This window comes from Pseudophryne corroboree, chromosome 3 (assembly GCF_028390025.1).
Source record: "Pseudophryne corroboree isolate aPseCor3 chromosome 3, aPseCor3.hap2, whole genome shotgun sequence".
NCBI classification, from domain to species: Eukaryota; Metazoa; Chordata; class Amphibia; order Anura; family Myobatrachidae; genus Pseudophryne; species Pseudophryne corroboree.
Window position 1 is genome coordinate 616,743,926 of NC_086446.1, and position 22,786 is coordinate 616,766,711.

Sequence of the window (22,786 nt, forward strand, 5' to 3'; positions counted from 1 at the left end):
GGGAGCTATTCAATTGTTTGCGTGCCCAGCCTGCATTCTCATGCCCAAATGCACCAGGATTAGCTGCATAATTAGCTGTTTTCCCCATGCAAATTACTGGGCATGCTGCAATAAAGGGGCCTAAATGCCATAATTTAGACTGATGGCACCTCAGGAGGGTGCCAGCAGAAATCCACTATAAGTGATGGGCGCCCAAAAACAATTGAATTGCCCCCCCAAGAACATCTTTAATCACATTGTATTATTTTGAGCCCTGCAAAAATGTTGTGCCAAAATGGCATTAACATAGAAATTGTACTGAATTTATAGGTTGTTAGCATTTCATTGTTTCTAGTATAACTGTATAAACAAGTTTTCTTAAAAGACCGTTTCTTTATTGCTTAATTGTTTTCCAACGAGATGCTTACAGCAATTACGGTTAATTTGTTCTCAGAATCGGAATGTATTCGACATCATAATATTGACGTTTTATGGCATTTCAATACTATTTTTGTCGTTTTTCTCTTTTTTGTTTGATTACAACATAAAAACAGACACACATATCTATTTTGTTATACCTGGAGGAAGAAAATATCAGAAAATTTATTCAACAATTCCTTTTTGTATTGTTCAATTGTTAAAATTTATTATACAATTTGCAATAAAAACACTTTTGAAAAAAAAAATGTTCTCAGAATCGGCATACATTTAGAGAGCACTTACTCACAGTAGAGTCTATGCTTACCCATGGTCTATGTGCTAAAACACAAACATTTTTCAAAAGTACAGAAAATATGTGAATGACCGCAGCCCCCCTCCCCCCTTCCCGTAGCACCAATCGTCTCCATGTTCCCCTCTTTTTTTTCCCCCAATTTTTTTTTTTTTTATTATTGGAAATTATATTACTTGTTCTGTTTTATTGTATACTACCTTTTTGCTCGCATAGAAATCTTAACACAATAAGACTGTTTTCATGGCATTTTGGAAATTTTATGTTTCACCCCTTCTCACACCCCATGCTGATGGGGGCTGAACTTGGACTGAAACGGCATCGGGAGTGTCATTATTCATCTCAGCGACCCCGAAGACTATGTATTTTTACATGTCACCCCCTTCCCACCCCTAGGGGTGTCTTAACCTCACAGTATATTTTTCCAGATTGTAAGTCATACATTATGTGTACCAAGTTTGATGTAAATTGCTCCAGCCATTCCAGAGTTATGCTGGAACATACGTACATACACACATACATCCATTTTTATATACAGTATATAGATTGTGAATTTACAGTAATATATTTGGATATAAAAATTGAGCTATATAAACATAATAGATATTAATATAATAACAAGTAAATTATAATGTACAGTATATCTGTTTTATCAGCGAAAATAACTAGGTCTAATGATTCACATTTTTATGTTCATTTTGTTTTAATTCAGAGGTTACAGGAAATGGATTTAAGCCTATTGGTTGGGTTGTTATGGGATTTGTTGATTTCATACCATAGCGACACAAAAGCTGCTTTGCTGGTAAGCTTTAGCTTATATGGATTTCAGTGTATTATTTGAAAGATCTCCTGTTTTGTTTAATTAACATCTTTTATTCTTGTTAATGAGCAAGATTTTTTTTTTCATGTGCCCATAACCCTTGAAGTTCTCAGTGCTTATTTGTTTTGGGCAGCACAGTTAGTGTAATGGGTTCATTTTCTTCCATGGCACTAATGCTGGTTATACATTAGGACGTCAAGTATCGTCTCACGATTTCCCCTGCAGCTCCTGGAGTATGATATCATTAGGTCAGACAAAGTACCTAATGATCTGTCATACGACCTGTAAGTCACCGCTAACCAGATCGCTTGATCATATGGGCTGCACGTATAATCAGAATATACAACATTCGATCCGCGGGACTGGATCGTAAACGTTCCCAAATAATGTACGATTTTCACACAATACTTCGTACAAGGCGTCCAAATTGTGCATTCGGACCTAAAATTGTTCTAGTGTATGGCAAGTTTAACTGTTGGGAGTTTGTTCTCCTTGAGTTTACGTGGTTTCCTCCAAGTACTCTTGTCTCCTCCCACAATCCAGAAGCATACTGGTAGGTTTAACTATAGCTTGTAAGCTGTGGAATATACAGTATATACACACTAAATTATATAAATAGCTGTTATTAAATAGTAAGTAATGTATTTATTAACCGTTATTTATATAGCACCTACATATTACACAGCGCTTTACTGATCATTTTAATCACTCACATTAGCCTTACCCCAGTGGAGCTTACAATCTATATTCCCTATCTTCTTCCACCTTACACACACACACACACACACACACACACACACACACACACACACACACACACACACACACACACACACACTTTCATTTTCAAAGGAACCAATTAAAAGATACATGTGTAAATAAGTGTCCACAGCACTCTCACTGATATACCAGCTTTTCCATTGGTCATACTAATTCATATGTTTGCCGTTATATTTGCTTATTGTCTAACCTTAGTCCAGTGAACAGGATTAAGTTGGTGTCTGTCTTCAAATAGCCTTTGGCACACCACCATGGATCGTCTTACATAGTTAAATATCTTAATTGTTTTATTGCTTATTCATAATGATTTATTTTTTCTGTTTCTAATTGATATTATAGATGGGACATATGTACAGTACTGTGAAAAGTGGCATAATTTATGTGCAATATAACGGACGATGAGAGTAATAATAATTATGATTTTAGTTGTATAATGCTGTTCCCTCAAATGTGCATCTTAATTGCAATGCAATTTGACAAAACCGCTTCACAAGACTCTGCTGATTAATTTGATTTGCCACACTTGTACATCAGTGTGCGACTGAGCCAGAGTCTGTATACAAACTACAATAGAAATTGGTATGAAAAACAGCCGAGGCCGCTGCATGGTAGCACTTTATATACAGATTCATTCTATCTGTGTACACGCTAAAAAGGCGCCCGGTGCAGGCCGAGTCGCCATGGGACAGTGTGCGACTGCAGCAATAGTGTATGAGGACACATCTGTACAGTGCATCTTTTTTTTTTCTTTTAATACTAAAGTTTTGATTTGGTTTTATTTTAGAACGCCAGCCGTGTTCAACAATGGCAACATCAAATTCCCAGACGGCTAGCGCAGCTGGACTAAGCAAAGAGTTGGTGGATCTGCAGCATCTCATTCAGTTTCCAGAAGAGATTGCAAGCATTCTTACTGACCAAGAACAGGAGATTTATCGGAAAGTGTTGCCCATTGATTACCTCTGTTTCTTGACAAAAGATCTTGGAAGTATTAAATGTGAGACTAACTTTCCAGATATAAAAACATCACTGTCTGCATCTCTGTTGAAACTAAAGAATGGGGAACACAACACTGTGGAAGGTCTTGTGGCACGGTTTAATGAGGTAAGCCTTTCATTTGTGCTTATTCAGTTTATTGAATAAATTATTTTGTAGTGTCTTTGGCTCCGTTTTTCTTCACCCTGAAACATCTTAGCTTAGGGTGCTGATTTTTCATACTGGCAGTTTCAAGTTTTTAATGGACCATTATATCAAAAGATTATTTAAGGAACTGTTGTGGTTTATTTTACGGATTGCTTGAACAAAAGGATACTCTTATTTTGTGCAAATGTTTAGTACAAATGCTATTTGTCTAATCCCAAGCAAGAATTCTGCCATTTTTATTCTAATTTGGATGTGTAAATACAGTTAATATGCCACTACCCACTGGTATTAAATCCAATTCAAATTGAAAGCCAAAAATATCCAAACTAAGAGAACCTACAGTATGTCGAGCTTTTTCTATACTCCTAGTGCATTCATGTGATGTGGTCTCCATAGCAGCCTAGAGTTTCCAAACCTGTTTGGTTGAAACTGTATGGGTTCTTCATCTTGCCTAGTCAGATTCTGCTGACATACTTGACACTGATTAGAACTGTAAAGCTCCTTTTAAAACTGCGTACCCATATAGGTTTTTGTTGATAGAAGGCAAGGTATGTTAGCATGGCTGCCAGAGACCTTGGGGACCATTTATTAGTAATCAGGTTTTTGACCTGATTGCTATTCGTGGCAATAAAATATTAAGTACAACGGCATGTTCACATCCAGGGACGGGTCTTCCGGTAGGAGCCCATCCTTGTGATGTTTAAAAGTGATGAGATTAGCATTCACTGAACTTTCAGTTTCCAGGTGCCTCTCCCGATACTTTTTATGAACTGTAGCCTAAGGCTACAATGGCTAACGCCATCATTATATGCCTTTAGCTTTAGCTGGGGCTAAGGCTACAATGGCTAACGCCATCATTATATGCCTTTAGCTTTAGCCGGGGGCTAAGCTTGGTTAATTTGTCAAAAAATCAACTCCCATAGAAACCTAAGGGGGCTGATATAGCAGATATATCCGAGATCTGTTTTTCCCCTGCATGTACGTTCAGAGGATACTGTAATATTTGTGGGTACCCCCGAATACAGATGTTTTCAGGGAATTATATGCCAATATTAATTGATAAAAAGACTCCCTTAAGTCTTCCACGCAGCTACAGATTCTCAACATGTTATGTGATCAGTGAGGAGGATGAGGATTTTAGATTGAAACACTCAGAGGGCATTCCAAAGCTTCACTGCTCACTGTGAAACATGACTGTGATAGCCCTGGAAGTAACATGACTCTGAAAAATCTACAGCATTAACTATTATCGATTGCAATCTGATGAAATAAAGGGAAAAAAGCGGTAGTTACCAAGTACTGCCACAGTGATTTATGTGAAAAAAGCACGCTAAGTTTCATGTAATTATTGCTTTAATAATGTAACTATGAACGTGTAAGTTCTGTATAAAATTGCCCTTGACCATATGATTTACTGTACATTAACCAGAAAATGTATGATTCTTGTAAAATTCATGTACAGTTGTAGCTGTAAGAACTGATTTTGTTTTTGTAAATTACAGTGTTACATTTTCTAAGGTTTTGCATACAGTGGGCCTAATTCAGCATGGATTGCTATTGCTACTAAAAGTGCAATTTTTTGCAAACTCAATTGCAAAGAATCGTACAGGTAGTTGCCGTCCAGAAATGGAAAAAGACATCCACTGCAGAGTTTGCAATACATATACAATCCATACGCAAAATCGATAGGGTAAATTCAGTCTGCGCCAAGCCAGAGCATCTGTTGCATGAAGTGATCGTAGATGACATCAGAGACCCGCTCACCAAACTGCCATGACACACCTGTGTTTTTGCCACCCCTCCCAAAAAACGCCATGTTATCACAGCTAAATGCTCACTTCCTGTCAGTCACTGTGCGATTGCTTCACTTTAATATTACAAATTCACAGCGATCGCAATGCGGCTTGGTCTTTTGATAATTGGCCGAATTGCAAAAAATCTCTATTGCGATCTATGCTGAATTAGGCCCAGTATACAGAGAGTCTCTTAACTTGAAATGTTTGACAACATTTGACCTAGTTGGTGGTGTGCTGCCATATCTATTTTAGTTTCAAAGCGTATCAGTGTGAGTGGTTAATGTCAACAAATTTATTTGATATTGTGACATCCAGTACACCTACTGTGAGGGACAATATATGTGGCTACTGTCCAACCTTGCAAAGCTTCAAACGGGTGAAAACCCACCTATTCATCAAAGCGTACCCTTCCAATGCATAGCCTAGTCCTGAGGCTGCTCCTCCATCCCCCTGCCTCATGCCTTGAACATCTCTGCTTTGCTTACATACTGCCATTAGGCTACCTACCGCTTGCTTGCACCTCATGTCATCTGTCTGTCGCCCCTTCCCACTAGATTGTTAGCTCTTCAGAGCTGGACCCTCTTTCCTCTTGTTGTCAAAGCCCTCGTCTCGACACATTTCACTCGCAGCTCTCTCCTGCTCAGCGACTATCTTTACCTGCTTTTTCTCCTGCTGGTAAAGGCTCATCTCCATCTATGGCCACCAGCCCCTTGTAATACAATGATCACTCCCTCACTACTTACATCTTAGCTGTGTTATGTTTTGAGAATTGTGGTGCTCTTTGTTACCTGTACTCTAGTTTTGTTATTTATTTACTGTAATGTTAAGTTTTGTCTCCCCGTACTGTCTTTTGTACGGTGCTGCAAAACACTTGTGGCGCCTTATAAATAAAATGTAATAACAATAATTATAGTAATACTGTGTAATCAAATAGGCCTTTACTGTCACTGATCACGTGATGCCTATAGAAAGGTCAATCTGTACTGTAGATTATGTTGGAAATGAGAAGTTAAAAAATATGAAAAGATTTTGGCTAGGCCCATTCCCTCCTTACTGTAGAAGGAGTCATTTTTATCAAAAAACAGTCATGTCTGCAGTCATATGTTCAGGGTTAAATCCTCTTTCCTGGTATTTAGATGAAAATTCCTATACCCTAACAGAAGAAATATTTTGTTATAGTATTTACATTTGCTATATACAGTTGCTGAATGCAAGCTATTTGCGCGAGCCACTTTGGCTAAAAGATGATGACTGCACTATTCTCCATTCATATTACTGGCAGGGGTTACTGTATATCTTCTACTCATTCCGGGGCTCTCTGTGGATTTCTTCCAGGCCTCTTTTGTCCCTGACCTCTTTATCCTGTTATTGTGTAAAGCAGATATGGCACTTTTATTTCCCAACCTGCCCTCCATTGAATTACATCATCAAGGACCCACAAACTTCAAAAAAGTGGAATCCAGTAATGTGACCTACAGTACTCTGCCGGGAGACTGGGGAGAGTAGGCCTAAATCACACATAGTAAATATATGCCATTACTCCAGAGCAGGGATATGCTTTTCTCTAACATTATTGCCCCATTCTCCTTCCTCAGCTTGATATTCATGTAGCTGTCTTAGCTAAAAGAGAGCTTACTTATGATTGGTGTAGGGGGCTCAACAATACTAATACCCCTTCCTGCATGTTCCTAACCCCTGAAGGGGATCTGATCAGGATCCCGGCGGTTGAGATCCTGGGAGTCAGAATACCGACGCTGGAATCCTGACACTAATCACAATGCTGAAACCCGCATCCTGCATAGGGGCTTCAGCCCAGCACTGGAATCCCGACAGCCAGGATCCCGAACAACCAGCCACCACTACCACATCGGAGAGGTAAGCCAGTAAGATGGGGGTTAGGGTTAGGCTGCACCCCGGGGAGGTTTAGGTAAAGGCTGTAGGGAGAAGGGGGGTTAGGTTTAGGCCCCCCCCCAGATTGGGCTTAGGCTTCGGGGAGGGGGTGGGGGAGGGTTAGGTTTAGGCTACAGAAAGGCAGGATTAGGGAGCTGGGGTGGGGTGGGGGGGTAAGTATACTTACTTACCCTGTCAGGTTTTTTATCATCGGGCATGCCGCGTGCGGAATTCTGACCGCCGGAAAATCATACCCAACCACTCTGAACTTTTTCCTGATTAGCAGTTCTAGCTCTGTGTTCATTATACCATGAAACAAACACACTCTGCAATTCCTACACCTAGAAATTATAAAGGCTGCTTCATGCTTTCCTTTGTGTATCTTCCACAAGGGTTTAGACAGATTATCTTCCTCCTGGCTATATAAGAAGTGATTTGGTGCCCTGTAATAAATATATAAGTTCAGTAAAATATCTGCAGTGTGGGAAATTTCTCTTTTATGTTGTGTTTTTGCTTCCACTGCTTTGGCTGTGGTGGTGGTGCCTTGTGATTGAACTTGTAGTTGTAGCAGGCAAAGGGTAAGCAGTCTACAGGGCTCCATGGTTTCCAAAACACAATTGCTGCCTGAATATATTTTGGGGTTTATTCATGAAGCAGTGAAAAGAGTGGAGAAGTTGCCAATGGCAACCAATCAGCATCACCCATTTTATAGAATGTACTTGATAAAGGCTTCCTTCAAAGCTGTTTGGTTGCCATAGGCAACTTCTCCATTGGTCCTTTTCTCAACTCTTTTCACGGCAAAGGGAATAGGAAGCATATCCACAGCAACAGAAGATAATTCAGATCAAAACCAAATAATAATAGGCAGAGAGAAGAACATAGCTAGGAACAGAAAAAGCACAAACAAAACTCTAAAAGCTATGTGTGCAAATGCTAGGAGCTTAGGAAATAAAATCCCAGAACTAACTGCAATAATGACAAGGGATGATCTAGACATTGTGGCAATTACAGAGTCATGGTACAATGAAAATCATGACTGGGACATAGCTATACCGGGATATACTTTATTTAGGAAGGACAGAATTGGAAAAATCGGAGGAGGGGTAGCAATGTATGTAAAAAATGCCATAAATACTACATTAATACAAAGTATTGAAGAAAAAACTGAGGCCCTTTGGGTGACCATAGAAACAGGGGAAAAGTTGATTATTCGTATTGGCGTGATATACAGGCCACCAGGTCAGGAAGAGGAACTTGACAAGAACCTATTGCAGGACATAACTAAAATGGCATTAAAAGGAGAGGTAATAATCATGGGAGACTTTAATCTTCCTGATGTAAACTGGGAGGTGTCTGTTGCTAGTTCCACTAGAAGTAGGAACATTTTAAATTCCCTTCAGGGAGCATCCCTCCACCAATTGGTGAGGGAGCCCACTCGGAAAGACGCAATATTAGACTTAATACTTACAAATGGAGACAGATTATCGGACGTAAAAGTGGGTGAAAACCTGGGATCCAGTGATGATCAAGCAGTATGGTTCAGCATTAAGACAGAGACTGACTCGTCCCATACAAAAACAAAGGTGTTGGATTTTAGGAAGGCTGATTTTGTAGGGATGGGAAAATGTGTAAGCGATTCTTTGGCAGAGTGGAGGAACTTGGAAACAGTGCAGGAGAGGTGGGAAACATTAAAATGTGCAATATTGAAGGCAACAGACCTTTGTATCAAAACTGTTAGGAAAAACACAAGGAAAAGGAAGCCAGTGTGGTTTGGAAAAGAAGTAGCAAATATTGTGAGAGCAAAAAAGATAGCTTTTAGGAAATATAAGCAGACACAAAATAATGAAGACAAAAAGATATATCTTGTTAGACAGAAGGAGACAAAGGAGGTAATCAGATGTGCAAAGGCACAAGCTGAGGAGAAAATGGCCCAGTCAGTGGGTAAAGGAGGCAAAACTTTTTTTAGGTATATAAGCGAAAGGAGAAAAACAAAAGGCGGAATTATAAAACTAAAGACGGACACTGGGAGTCTTGTTGAAGGAGACAATTTAATAGCAGATCATCTTAATGATTATTTTTGCTCAGTATTTACTACTGAAAGAGAGGGGAAGGGGCCACAGTTAAGTTGCAGGGATATTCAAGAAAATGAAACAAGTACATTTACAGAGGAGAAGGTCCTAACAGAACTCTCAAAGCTGAAAGTGGACAAATCTATGGGGCCAGATGGGATACATCCAAGGATACTAAAAGAACTTAAAGAGGTGCTGGTAGCACCATTGACAGAATTATTCAACCAGTCATTAGCTACAGGAGTAATTCCAGGGGACTGGAAAAGAGCAAACGTAGTCCCACTGCACAAAAGTGGAAGCAAGGAAGAGGCAAACAACTACAGACCAGTGAGTCTTACATCAGTAGTAGGGAAATTGATGGAAACACTCTTAAAAGAAAGAGTTGTAGATTATCTCAAATCCGGCAATTTACTGGATCCCAAACAGCATGGATTCACTGGGGGGAGATCATGTCAAACAAATCTTATTGACTTTTTTGATTGTGTGACTAAAGTGATGGATAAAGGTGGAGCCATGGATATAGCTTATCTAGACTTTAGTAAGGCTTTTGACACAGTTCCACATCGCAGACTGCTAAATAAACTTGAAAGTTTGGGATTGGATATTAGGATTATTGAATGGATAAGATCTTGGTTGAAGGATAGAAAACAGAGAGTTGTGGTAAATGGAGTGCATTCACAGGAGGGAAATGTTACCAGTGGAGTACCCCAGGGATCTGTACTTGGACCAGTGCTTTTTAATATCTTTATTGGTGACATTGCAAATGGCATTAAAGGGAAAGTATGCCTTTTTGCAGATGACACAAAGGTATGCAACAGGGTAGACACACCAGGTGGGGTAAAACAAATGATTGAGGATCTAGGTAGACTAGAGGAATGGTCAAGAGTCTGGCAATTACAGTTTAATGCCAAAAAATGCAAAATCATGCACTTGGGTCTCAAAAATCCTAAAGCTAAATACAGTATTAATGGCACTATACTGGAAACTACTGAGGAGGACAGGATCTAGGAGTCACTATTTCAGATGACTTAAAGGCAGGTAAGCAATGTAACAAGGCAATGAGGAAGGCTAATCAGATGCTTGGCTGCATTGGGAGAGGAATCAGCAGCAGAAAGAAAGAAGTAAAAATGCCACTGTGTAGGTCATTGGTACGGCCTCATCTAGAATACTGTATTCAGTTCTGGAGGCCATATCTTCAAAAGGATATTAATACATTAGAAACTGTACAAAGGAGGGCAACTAAAATGGTGCATGGCCTACATCACAAAACATACCCAGAAAGACTAAGAAATCTCAATATGTAGAGTTTGGAGCAGAGAAGGGAAAGGGGGGACATGATAGAAACTTTCAAATATATCAAGGGTTTTAACAAAGTCCAGGAGGGAAACATTCTCCAAATGAAGAGAAGCAATAAGACACGAGACTGGAGGGGGGGAGGTTCAGGGGAAATTTGCGGAAAAATAATTTCACAGAAAGGGTAGTGGACAAGTGGAATAGCCTCCCATCAGAGGTGGTAGAGGCTAAGACAGTAGAGCAATTTAAACATGCACGGGATAGACATAAGGATATCCTTACAAAGAAATAAGGACCAAATAAGGTTAGAGATAAAAATAATATATAAAAAAAAAAAAAAAAGGGGCAGACTAGATGGGCCAAGTGGTTCTTATCTGCCGACAAATTCTATGTTTCTATGTTTTTTTTGCTTCATGAATAGACCGCTTAGTATGGTATGTAGAATTGCCTCCAAAGCATGAGTCCTTACAAATATTTGCCATTGCTGCCACACAGTTTAGCCTGTGTTTTTTATTGGTTCCCCAGTGCCATTAGAGAATGTGGTGGCAACCAGCACTTGTGGTTTGGAGGGAGAGCAATGGTAGACTGACTCTCCATTGACTTTTCTTCACTTGCAGTGAAAGTGAGTGCATTATCCAGGCTGCTGCTCCTGACCTATTCACTTGCTTTTACATGTGCTAAAATAGACTAGTAAGTGCACAATTATTGTTGACACCAGTGGATATGGAGCCTTCTGTGTTAATAGAAACTATTCATGTGTTAATTCTCTCAAATGCTGCAAAATGGTTTTCATTACATTTGCTGCACAACAGTTATTAACATTCACATTCTTCTACCCCTTTCACATTGCACAAATAACTCGGTATCGATCCGGCATATTGCTGGGTCGACACGGGTCAGTGTGCGGTGTGAAAGCGCCAAGTCCAAATTCCCGGGTCGCCTGACCCTGTAATACAACCTGGGTCATAAGCAGGGTTATTCCCGGGTTTAATACCGAGTCAGTGGCTGCGTAAACGGATTCCCGAGTCGATGCGACCCGTGACCTGTTTACTAGATGGGGAGAGGCGACGCGGAGGTGAACTCATCTCCCAGTGCCGCCTCCACCTCCGCCCCCGCTGCCGGCTCTGGGCCCCCCTTCCCCCCCGCTATGGCAATCGACCCGGCATATTGCCGGGTTAGACAGACAGCCAAAAGGGGTAGGAGAGTCTCCAATGCCGGTGCCCACCCGAGAAGGACCCGTTTCCAAATCCCGGGAAGGATCCGGCATTGGAGCTGTGAAAGGGGTATTAGAAAGGTAATGTATACCTCCTACAGCTACAGTTCTCTTGAATTCTGTCTCTCATGTGTTTTATTTTAAGACATGTTAGAGGATATCAAAACACAGCTCTGGCCCTATCTTCCAAAGTGTGGCAGATGACTGCGCCATGACTAGAAAAACTTTAGGCTTTCTGAGCCTACACAACTTTTGATTTTGCAGACATTGGGGGGAATGCAAATGTTTTACACGCCCGCAGCCACTAGATGTCACCCAATGAAACAATTAAATTGTTGCTCTGTATGGGGCAAACAACTGCCTGCGCCTGCATTTCGGCTCATAACCCCCCATTCTGGCGAGCTGAAATGAGCGAAAAGTGACCCGTTTGGGTGCCCAAATGGTACTTTTCTCTTCGCACCGAGCACTTTGTTCGGGTTTTGCCATTTTAAGCACCCGGTCTGTCTGGACGTGATCAGTGCAGGAAAAAACACAATTGAATTGCGCCCCGTGGTCTCCTGTCACTATAGATGGAAGATTGGGCGCACATAAACAATTGAATTACCCCCCCTATTTAGCCTGATTCTGATTTGTAAGCAAAGCAAAAAGAAAAAAAAAGGCAAGTAACTGTATCTGTAGCAAACCATATTGCAATGCAAGGGGAGCAAATTGCCCAGGTGCTCAGTTACATGGGCCCTCATTCCGAGTCGTTCGCTCGGTAATTTTCTTCGCATCGCAGTGAAATTCCGCTTAGTACGCATGCGCAATATTCGCACTGCGACTGCGCCAAGTAATTTTACAATGGAGATAGTATTTTTACTCCCGGCTTTTTCTTCGCTCCGGCGATCGTAGTGTGATTGACAGGAAATGGGTGTTACTGGGCGGAAACACGGCGTTTTAGGGGCGTGTGGATAAAAACGCTACCGTTTCCGGAAAAAACGCAGGAGTGGCCGGAGAAACGGGGGAGTGTCTGGGCGAACGCTGGGTGTGTTTATGACGTCAAACCAGGAACGACAAGCACTGAACTGAACGCAGATGCCGAGTAAGTCTGAAGCTACTCTGAAACTGCTAAGTAGTTTGTAATCGCAATATTGCGAATACATCGGTCGCAATTTTAAGAAGCTAAGATACACTCCCAGTAGGCGTAGGCTTAGCGTGAGCAACTCTGCTAAATTCGCCTTGCGAGCGATCAACTCGGAATGAGGGCCCTGGTTTTTTTTTTGCTTTAGTTCCAAATCGAACTCGGGCCCATTGCTATTATTTTTTCTGTGTAAACCCCAGTTTCCTTTCTTATGCATGTAAGGACAACAGCACAGTATCGCTACTGTTGTAAGTCAGAGAAATAAGTGGAAAGCATTTTTTTTTTTAAATATTAGCTTAAAGAAAAATGCTTTATTTAAATATTACCCCTTTCACATCGCACAAATAACCGGGTGTCGACACGGTATATTGCCGGGTCGACACAGGTCACTGTGCAATGTCAAAGGGGTCATGGAGAATTCCCGGGTTCCCTGACCTAGTAATTCAACCCGGGTTATAAGAATGGTTATTCCCGGGTTGAATACCGGGTCAGTGGCTGCGTGAACTGGTCCCGGGTCATGCGACCTGGGACCCGTTTACTACATAGGAAGAGGCGGCGCGGAGATGAGCTCATCTCCCAGCGCTGCCTCCGCTGCCGGCTCCGCCCCCCGCTGCTATGGCAACCCGACCTGGCATATTGCTAGGTTGGGAAGCCTGCTATTAGGGTCCAATGCCGGATCCCACCCGGGGAGGTCCCGTTTCCAATTCCCAGGTGGGATCTGCCATTGGAGATGTCAGTAGGGTATAAGTGTTCTCTGCTATTACCATCCTAAATGGCAATAGCGACTGACTGTAGGCTGTGCTTATCTTCACCAGTTAAAAATGGGCTATCCCCACATAATAAATAACTTGGTTGGACTGAAGGATTACAGTTTTATATATAACTTGTACATTCTCTACTTCTACACTGTTAGTGAGTACAACTTTTCACATTTTATTTTTATTTTTCTCTTGCATGCTGTATGTAACTTTTTGAGTTTTTAATCTGCAGGAACTGCCTTTTGATAGTAAAAGTAGCAATTAGTTGTGCTCTCTATAACTCAAAGGATAAGCCACTCCAGAACCGACAAAGCACTATCATCCAGCCATTTTTGCATGATGAGGAAATATTTTCCTTTTGCTCTAATATTTACGGAATGTTTATTATTTTCCTTTGCTATATGATATTATTTTAGGTGCGAGACTTGTAAAGTCTGTTTTATATAACTGAAGAATTGTGTGTATATGAATAGGTACTTCCTTTTGAAGGGAATAGCATTTCTAAATGTCCTTGTTTATAAACTTTCAGGAGAATTCTTAAACAGAGAGTCATGCTTTTGTTGGCCTCTGCTAGTGAGTGCCTGATGATTTTCTGGCTATTCTAAGAAAAAAAAATATAAACTGTATTTACATTGAGGAAGCCAGGGTGAATTTTGGGATGACAGGACTGTAATCGGCAGTACAGATATTTAACTTGGTTGTTTTATCTTGACCATAATTGTTTTAGCTGTGCACATGCTGAAAGGGTTTTTAATAAATTCTAGTCAATTGTATTGAATTTGTAAACTGAAAGAAAAACAAACAATACAAGACAATCATGCAGTCGCTGATGAATTGTAGACCCAAGTTGCGGATCAATGGCATGAGATTAATATATTTAATTTATATAATACAGTATACTTTAAAAAAGAATTTGTGGACAAAAAATAAAGTAAAAAAAAATAAAATAAGATGAAATGTTAGCATGTGAAGGCAGTGGGACAAATAAAACAATAATAGGAGGGTGGAAGAAGGTAAGGAGATACTGTAGTGAAGTCTACCTAGTGGACCTTTGGAGACCCAAGGAAATCGAGACCACCTATCCCATAACTTGTGACATTTTGGGAGGTCCTTTTAGCTAGTATAAACATACCTCTCATGATCTGTGGTGATATTAACAAGCGTCTACCACTTGTAAATATCAGAGATCTTGGTTGGAACATAAATGAACAATGATCACTTTGGCAAGAGTGGACAGGCACAGGACATATCCGTAAATAGTATTTTAAAAAAATGCATATACATCCAAGCCAAATATAGGGAGTTTGGCCTCAGCAGGTGGCAATGTCAGATTAAACCTGTAGCCAGAAATCGTGAACTGTAGTACAGTCCCATAACAAATGGCAATAATAATAGTCAAAGGCTCGACATTTAGGACAATTAATTGAGGAGCTAACAGCAGGTACGGTACCATCTGTGCTTAATAAAAGTAGTGTATTTGTTGAAATTGGACAAAAGGTCATTTATAGCAGATAGATAAAAAAGTCCAGTGGTCATTATGAAGAGGACCCAATAATTATTCCTAAGGGGGAGAAGGGCAATTGGCAGATAATGAGAAGTAAGATCACAATAAAGATAAGAATTAACTTTCTTAAAGGGTAGTTTGAGGAGTGTGGTTTTAAGAATAGAATGGGACACCAAAAGATGGCCATTTCCAAACTGAGCATACACAGCATGGTGGAGCTGAGGATATCTATAGAATGCCGGTTGAGGAAGGTCAAACTCTTGACTGCAAATGTTCAAAGGAATGAAAAACACCTACAGCTGACCAATAGTATAGACACTATAGGAAAGCCACACATTTTTGGACCTAAGCATGCCCAACTTGGAAAAATCACCATTTACCAAAGGGAAACATCTGGATATAGACCTCCCCTCCCCCCACCAAATAAATACTGTGTAAAGTACCAGACCGACAATTCCTGATGTAACAAGAGAGGTTGACCACCGGGAGACATTTAGAGATCAGATCCTGCGAAGGAGATAAAGCAGAAGCCCGTGTGCTCACCAATGGGGATCCAGTAAGGATCCCGGCAGTCTGAATCTCAACACTGCTCGGAAAACCGACCCCGGGGTCCCAACATGGCCAAAGTTTGCCAGGACTGCTGAGAGGTAAACTGTGGAGGCAGGGTGGGGATAGGTTTATGCTCTGGGGGAAGGGTTAGGGTTAGGCTGCGGGGAGGGAGGGTTAGGCATCACCAGGGTGGTTTAGGGTTAGGCTGCGGACAGTGGTGCAGAGAGAGGGGGGGAGAGGGTACAAATTGCCAGGTCCAGGTCTGATGGAGGGGCCCAGTGAGGGTCCAGTAGAGGGGCCCAGGACCCCTCTCCCTTACCTAGCAGCTGCAGCTCTTTACTTTAGCCCAGAACACGCTGCTTAGAATACAATTTTTTTCAGTATTTTTTTCTAAGGGTACATGACTGCACCTCCTGTGATTAGGCCGCACCCCTTGAAAAGTACCTGGGCCCTTCCCGGCTCTCGACTGCCCTGGCTGCGGGGGAGGGGGGGGGGGCTTAGGCACCACTTGGGAGGATTAGGATTATGCTGTGGGAGAAGGGGGTTAGGGATTAGGGGTAGCATTCTTACCTAGTAAGTGTCAGAATGCTGCTGTGGGTATTCTGACTACCAGCATCCCAAGCACCGGAATCCCGATACCATCCCTACTAATGAACCCTGCCAAAGTAGAATCAGAACCAGCATATGTAGCCAGGAGACCAGACTGAAAGGGGTTTTAAGAGACATTTAGGAAATGTACATATCTGTATGAATAACTAGTTCGGCTGATGTTATTACCCTGAAATAATGAGGATGGAGTTGTTTGCTTAAAACTGTTGTACAACGATGACGGAAATGTAGCGGTTTTTAATTCCATTAAGGGCACAATATTTATTTCACTATATAATAGGAAGTATATAATTTTTGGTTATTGATATCTGAAATTCTACTAAGACTCTGACTTTTTAATTTGGCTGAGTAGGAAACGCAACAGCTAATAACATTACAAAGCTTGCTATGTTACCAGGAGAAATTGCATGCCATGCTCTCTTTTCTATTTCATTTATTAAACTTAAGTGCAGGCTCTGACAGAAATGGAAAATGTTGTTATTTTAATGCAATACACTGTTATACAATATATACTTGGCTGCTGTAAAATTAGCAGTCTATAAAGAATTATTAGGCCAAGGCTACATATACACTGAAGTTTGAAATGACATGATAAACTGTTGGTTGTTGGGAGTGATTTACACTACAAAAAAAAAAAGAAAATTTCAGCCAGCGTGCATATTACGCCAGGCTCACATCAAATATTCTTGTGCCAATGCATTTAACCATTTAGTTTTACCTGCATAAGACATTTCTGCTGTTAGATATCTAATAAAATGTAACAAAACCTCTCTAATATAGTTGGAGCCGAAAACACTCTCCATTTCATATACCTAAAATAGAAATAGCCAAAACATACACACATACACACAAAAGTGTAGTATATTCCCAAGCTACTAGGAAAGCACCTGTCAGCGTGAGCAATGCATGTGCAATCAGCCAATCACAAGCAATTCGAAAGTGCTGGCTGCCGGCATCTAGAATTTATATGCATGTCTGTGCCAGTCTGCATTTGTTTCCAATGTTCTCATTGTATCCTGCCAACATACTCTGTCCCTCCTCTTCAAACGCAGGAGAGTGCTACCGTTACCTGGCTGAGCACACAACCATTCATTGTAAGATGCACTAAGGGTCTAATTCAGTAAATATGTTAGCTAACTGGCAAAACCATGTGCACTGCAGGTGTGACAGATATAACATGTGCAGAGAGAGTAAGATTTCGGTGGGTTATATTGTTTCTGTGCAGGGTAAATACTGGCTGCTTTATTATTACACTGCAATATAGATTTCAGTTTTAACACACCCACCCAAATCTAACTCTCTCTGCAAATGTTATATCTGCCTCACCTGCAGTGCACATGGTTTTGTCCATTAGCTAACAAATGTGCTGCTGCTATCAGGTCTGAATTAGGCCCTGAGTGATTTGGTGCACTGCTTACTCTACCTGAGCCACATTGACTGTATATACCTATTTGATATATATATATATGTATATATATATTATAATGTTTGTATGTATTTGTATATATTTGGTACACACACACACACACACACACACACACACACACACACACACACACACACACACACACACACATATTATGATATGTCACAATTGTCCGTATGTCAACATCTCAAATCGAGCTGAACACCTGTAAACATCTATGCCTCATTTAGTTACATTGTTTTTCTTTGTATATCTGCATACACTTCACCAACAAAAAAGTAAATACATAATTTTAATGGCAGTGTGAATTATCTGACCATAACAATATCACAATGTCATACATATAAAAGTGTTTTTTTTTTAATTGTTACACTTGCACAGAAAACACACACACACACACACACACACACACACACACACACACACACACACACACACACACACACACACACACACACACACACACACACACACACACACCTTTATCATCTGCATCTAAAGTAGTGATCCTACACCATGGAAGGTTATGCCAAACACATAGAGAGGCAGAACATATACAATAACCTAAGCGTTCTGTGACAGTGGTGAAAAGGAGTGGAGATTTCAGACTGCATTAGATCTTAAGATAACAAGCATAACGCTTCTTGCATTTAAGTCCAGCAGCACAGGTATCAGTTTATAAATTGTATCTAAATCAGGTAATACAATAAATGGGAAGAGTCGGGTTTAGTAAATAACATATTATAAGTTTGCATATTGAAAACTATAGTGTCAGCAAATGATCAGTATCCATACATATCTGTCTGGCCATCTACTGACTCCATATAAAGACCACTGAGTAGACTAGTGAATAAATCTTCCTTGTACCTTTTAAAGGGTAACTTTACTAAGTAAAGATAAATACATTTATATTATTGTCTGATTAAATTGTTATGCTGAGAACTACACTTTACTAAATATATTGTATAATGCAGTTTATTTCCTTTTAGAGCAGACTCCGTAGAGACTTGCAGAGAGGCCATACCCCTCTTCCCTCTCTGGCTGCCTTCTAGGCACACCAGCCTCACCTCTCACCCAGTCAGTGCTGTCAGCGCCTCCCACATCTACCTATTGCCCCTGCGATGCCCCCGTCTCCCCTCCCCCCTTACTCGTGCTCAAATGTAGCTGAAGTTTTTTGGGTTTTTTTGCTACTGGTGCAAAGTGCTGGTCATAAGCTCAATGGCCCTGTCCTGACTTTAGTACTTTGTAAAGTATTTGCAGTATATAAGTAGACGTATGCTTGTTCATCAGTTTTTACATTATACCTCTCTATTGGAAATATTACTTGGCTTAAATGACAGATATATCATTAAAATGTTTGGTTTTGTTGGAATAACAATACATTTAAATATTTTGTAGCTAATTGCAATCTATATATAAAGGGCCCTACACACTTAAAGATAAAACTGAGCGAGATGAACGTTCGCGTTCATTAATGAACGAGAACTCGTTCATACTGTTCAGTGTGTAGGCACCAACGATGAACGATGCGCGGCCCCGCGCTCGTTCATCGTTGGTGCCGGGTCCCTTATGCATTCAGGCCAATATGGACAATCTCGTCCGTATTAGCATGCATTGCTAGGGAGCCGGGTAACGGGAGGAGTGAAGAAACTTCACTCCCCCCCCCCCCTCCTGCGCCGCCCGTCGGCCGTATCCAGTGTCGTGGGCGGGTCGCTCAATGTGTAGGGGGCACTAGTGTATCACATTCTTGGAGCCTTTACTGCTTGACTATTTTTTATTTAATTTGATATTTTAGTATGCAAAAAGAATACAGTTTCATGTTAAGAAAATCTGCGATGCTGCCTGTTATATGTACAAGTAGCACCCAAGTGATACAGGTTAACTTATTATTTGTTCTACTTCATAAGTAGCAGTGTGTTTTGCTGGAGCCTTTTTTCAGTAGTGTCTATATCTCTGTTATGGTCCATTGAAATAATGTAGTTCGCAGTGTCAGGAAATTGTCTATGGTTGAAACCATTTTTCAGTCGATACAGTATGTGACTGCTGTACATACTGTACAGTATTATGGCTTATCCATAAGTAGATTTGTGGAAGAGCCATAAAGGCTTCAGTGTTGTCATTTGCAAGATGAGACTGCACTGTAATTGGATTGATATTCCTCCTGTGTATTATTTACTCTCCCAAGTCCTCTGTGGCTCAGGGTATGTCAAGGCTCCTTTGCCTGAAATTTAGTAGCCAAAGCATTGGCAGGTCTTCTTTTTATTTCCACTTACAGACCTAAATAACCTCCTCGGCAATAATAGTTATAGAACATAGTTCCCCTAAACACCTTATAAAGTGTTTAGAAATATTAATTCCTGCCAGGTAATACATTTCACGCACTGTACTGGGCCTGGTTTGTGGTTGCACGGTCATTTCTGATATCTGAATACTATTGACTGCTGGAACACAGTAGAGAAGAGGTTGATGTAAGTATATCCAGTCTATAGATCTACACTAAAAAGGTCTACTGTCAATAGGTCGACCACTAATGGTTAGGGTCAAAAGGTCGACATGTAAAAGGTAAGCAGTTCAACAGGTCGATAGGATCAAAAGGTTTACATGAGAATGGTCAACACAAGTTTTTTTTAAATCATTTTTTTCAACTTTTTTATACTTTACCATCCACAAGGACTATGATTGGGAATAGTATTGCGAGGCATCTTGTCTGAAGCGTAGTAATCGAAGACGATACACTAATGGGACTTGTTTGTGGCAGAAAAGTGACAAAACCCCCCCCCCCCCCCAAAGGTAAATATGTCTACCTTTCTGTGTTGACCATTTCCGTGTTGACCTTTTGACTTTTTTTACATTTTCTACCGTCTACCTATTCCTTGTTGAACATTTGACCCTGTTGACCTAATGTATGTCAGCCATTAATGGTCGACCTATTGACTGTAGACCTTTTTAGTGTATATCTAATAATCCACACCCGATTTACGCTACCTACAGGACCTAATGCATTTTGTGTATACACCTGTTAAGAAACTTTCTGTGTGTATATTCATAAAGAGGAAGCCTGATGCGCTCATACAATTTTTTTCCTATGACCAGGCCATATGAATGCGTTTTTATACTATTTTAGATACAGTATGTTTGTGAATGGCATTACTAGTATAGTTCCAGTGGCTAATCTAAGTAGAGGATTTCTGCATTTAGAATGTTGCTTGATTTACGCAAACGAGTTTGGAGTTAAAAAATACTTAATAAAAAAAGTCATGATTTTTATGCACTTTATACATAGGGTTCGCTGTCAAATTCAACGTTTTGTTGTTTGAGTCAGACTGGGTGATCTTGTGCGAAAGTTCCTTGCCTGCTTCTAGACAGATGTAACCACATGTATGGTAAGCCTAATTGATGAATAGGTTTTTGTTGTTGACGAAGGTTACATCACATTTGGATAGTTCAGAACAATCACTTGGCTGGCCTTACACATTGAAAAGATGGGTCGATAGACTAACCATGTTTGCATGTGTTGGGCTAGTATTATTGTTTGTATACCTATTAGAGATAAAAGGAAGAAAAACCATTTGCAGCCTATAATTACTGTTCACATGGCAGTGGCTCACACTGTGCAAAATAACTAGGGCACACACAATATAAAATATTGCAAAGCTTTCATGCCTCAAAATGTTCTGATTGTGCCTTTTAGGCATAGTTTTATGTAATGTCTGTAGGCACAAGTTTGTGTATGCTTTTTTTTTTTGTCTGCTTTTCCCACTTTATAGTGATCAGTAATGCCAAAATATACACAGTAACTAGGCCACCAAACGGTTTTAATTTGAGAGGATTATCTCACGATTTAGATTTTTAGATTGAGCAAATAAGGAGATTTTATGTCAAAGACAAAACTATCTATAAACTGTAACCCATTTTTAAAGCCAGAGAAAATTCTGCAACAGCTCTCAAAACAAAGGAACGAGCACACACAAACTAACTGCCATCTCTTCATTAATTCATTCTATTTATTAACCGTAAAGGTCCCCACACACTAAACGACTCGCAAATGATGCAATGTTGTTAACAATTTCCCTTGAACTCTCTGGCGGCTCCCCTGCAGTACTGGACAAACAATAACGTGCAAAGTGTTGATTTTTTACAAACAACCTAATGAATGATCTGCACCAAATCACTAACGAGATTTCCAAATTTTCCCTGAAATAGGGAAGATCTGAAGATACGACAAATAACACGCGGGGCGGTGCACACGGGCCATTATCGTTCCTGGAAACTGCACGATTTGTACAATTTTTTTATGATTTATCATTCATATGCGTTGAAATCGTGCATAATATTGTCTAGAGTGTGGGCACCTTTACTTTATATAGGGTCTTATACAGATGTGGTTGAAGTTGCTACCACTGCTGCTTGGAAGCAGCAGCGGTAGCGCTGTATGATAATGCAGCAGGAGGTGCCTGTTACAAGCAGACGCCTCCTGCTGCAGTAGTGATTCCAGCTGCATTGTAGGACGCAGCATCGGATCACTCGCTCACCATCTAGTGGCTTCTGCTCCCTTCCTCTGGAATTCTTTACCTCTCCCCCTCAGACTCTCCACCTCTCTACAAAACTTAAAACGGGCTCTTAAGACCCATTTCTTTACCAAACCCAGCCAAATCTCATCCTAACCCTCTATTCCACGCTCTCTATGTACCCCATCTGTGTCACCCCTGTCTGTCTACCCCTCCCCTTAGAATGTAAGCTCTCACGAGTAGGGCCCTCTTCCCTCATGTGCTTATCCTTTTCTTACTTTAATAATCCTCAACTGCCCAAATCATGCAGTTTTTTGGCCACCTGGAACTTATCTCTGTCATTTACTAGTGTAGTTATGCTTAGTTACCCTGTACTTGTCCTAAATTGTCTTCAACTGTAAGTCACTGTTTTCCTGTTTTGATTATGTGCATATGTACTCTGTAATTGGGCGCTGCGGAACCCTTGTGGCGCCATATAAATAAAGGATAATAATAAAAATAATAAATGGTGCCCCACAAGCTGCCCGTCGCAGAGGCCAGGTAATCTCCATGCAACCATGGAGATAGCTGGCCTCTCTGCTCCCCCTAAATAGCGGCGACAC

General features: G+C 40.6%; 1 protein-coding gene across 13 annotated transcripts in view; it reads left to right on the forward strand.

Moving 5' to 3' along the window:
- Positions 1–22,786, forward strand: part of PLCE1 (phospholipase C epsilon 1) — a 624,299-nt gene that overhangs the window by 412,518 nt on the left and 188,995 nt on the right. For all 13 annotated transcript variants that reach the window (XM_063961638.1, XM_063961640.1, XM_063961641.1 and 10 more), the window contains one exon: positions 3,094–3,410. In XM_063961638.1, the coding sequence (XP_063817708.1) occupies positions 3,094–3,410 (317 nt within the window). The remainder of the gene's footprint in view (positions 1–3,093; positions 3,411–22,786) is intronic.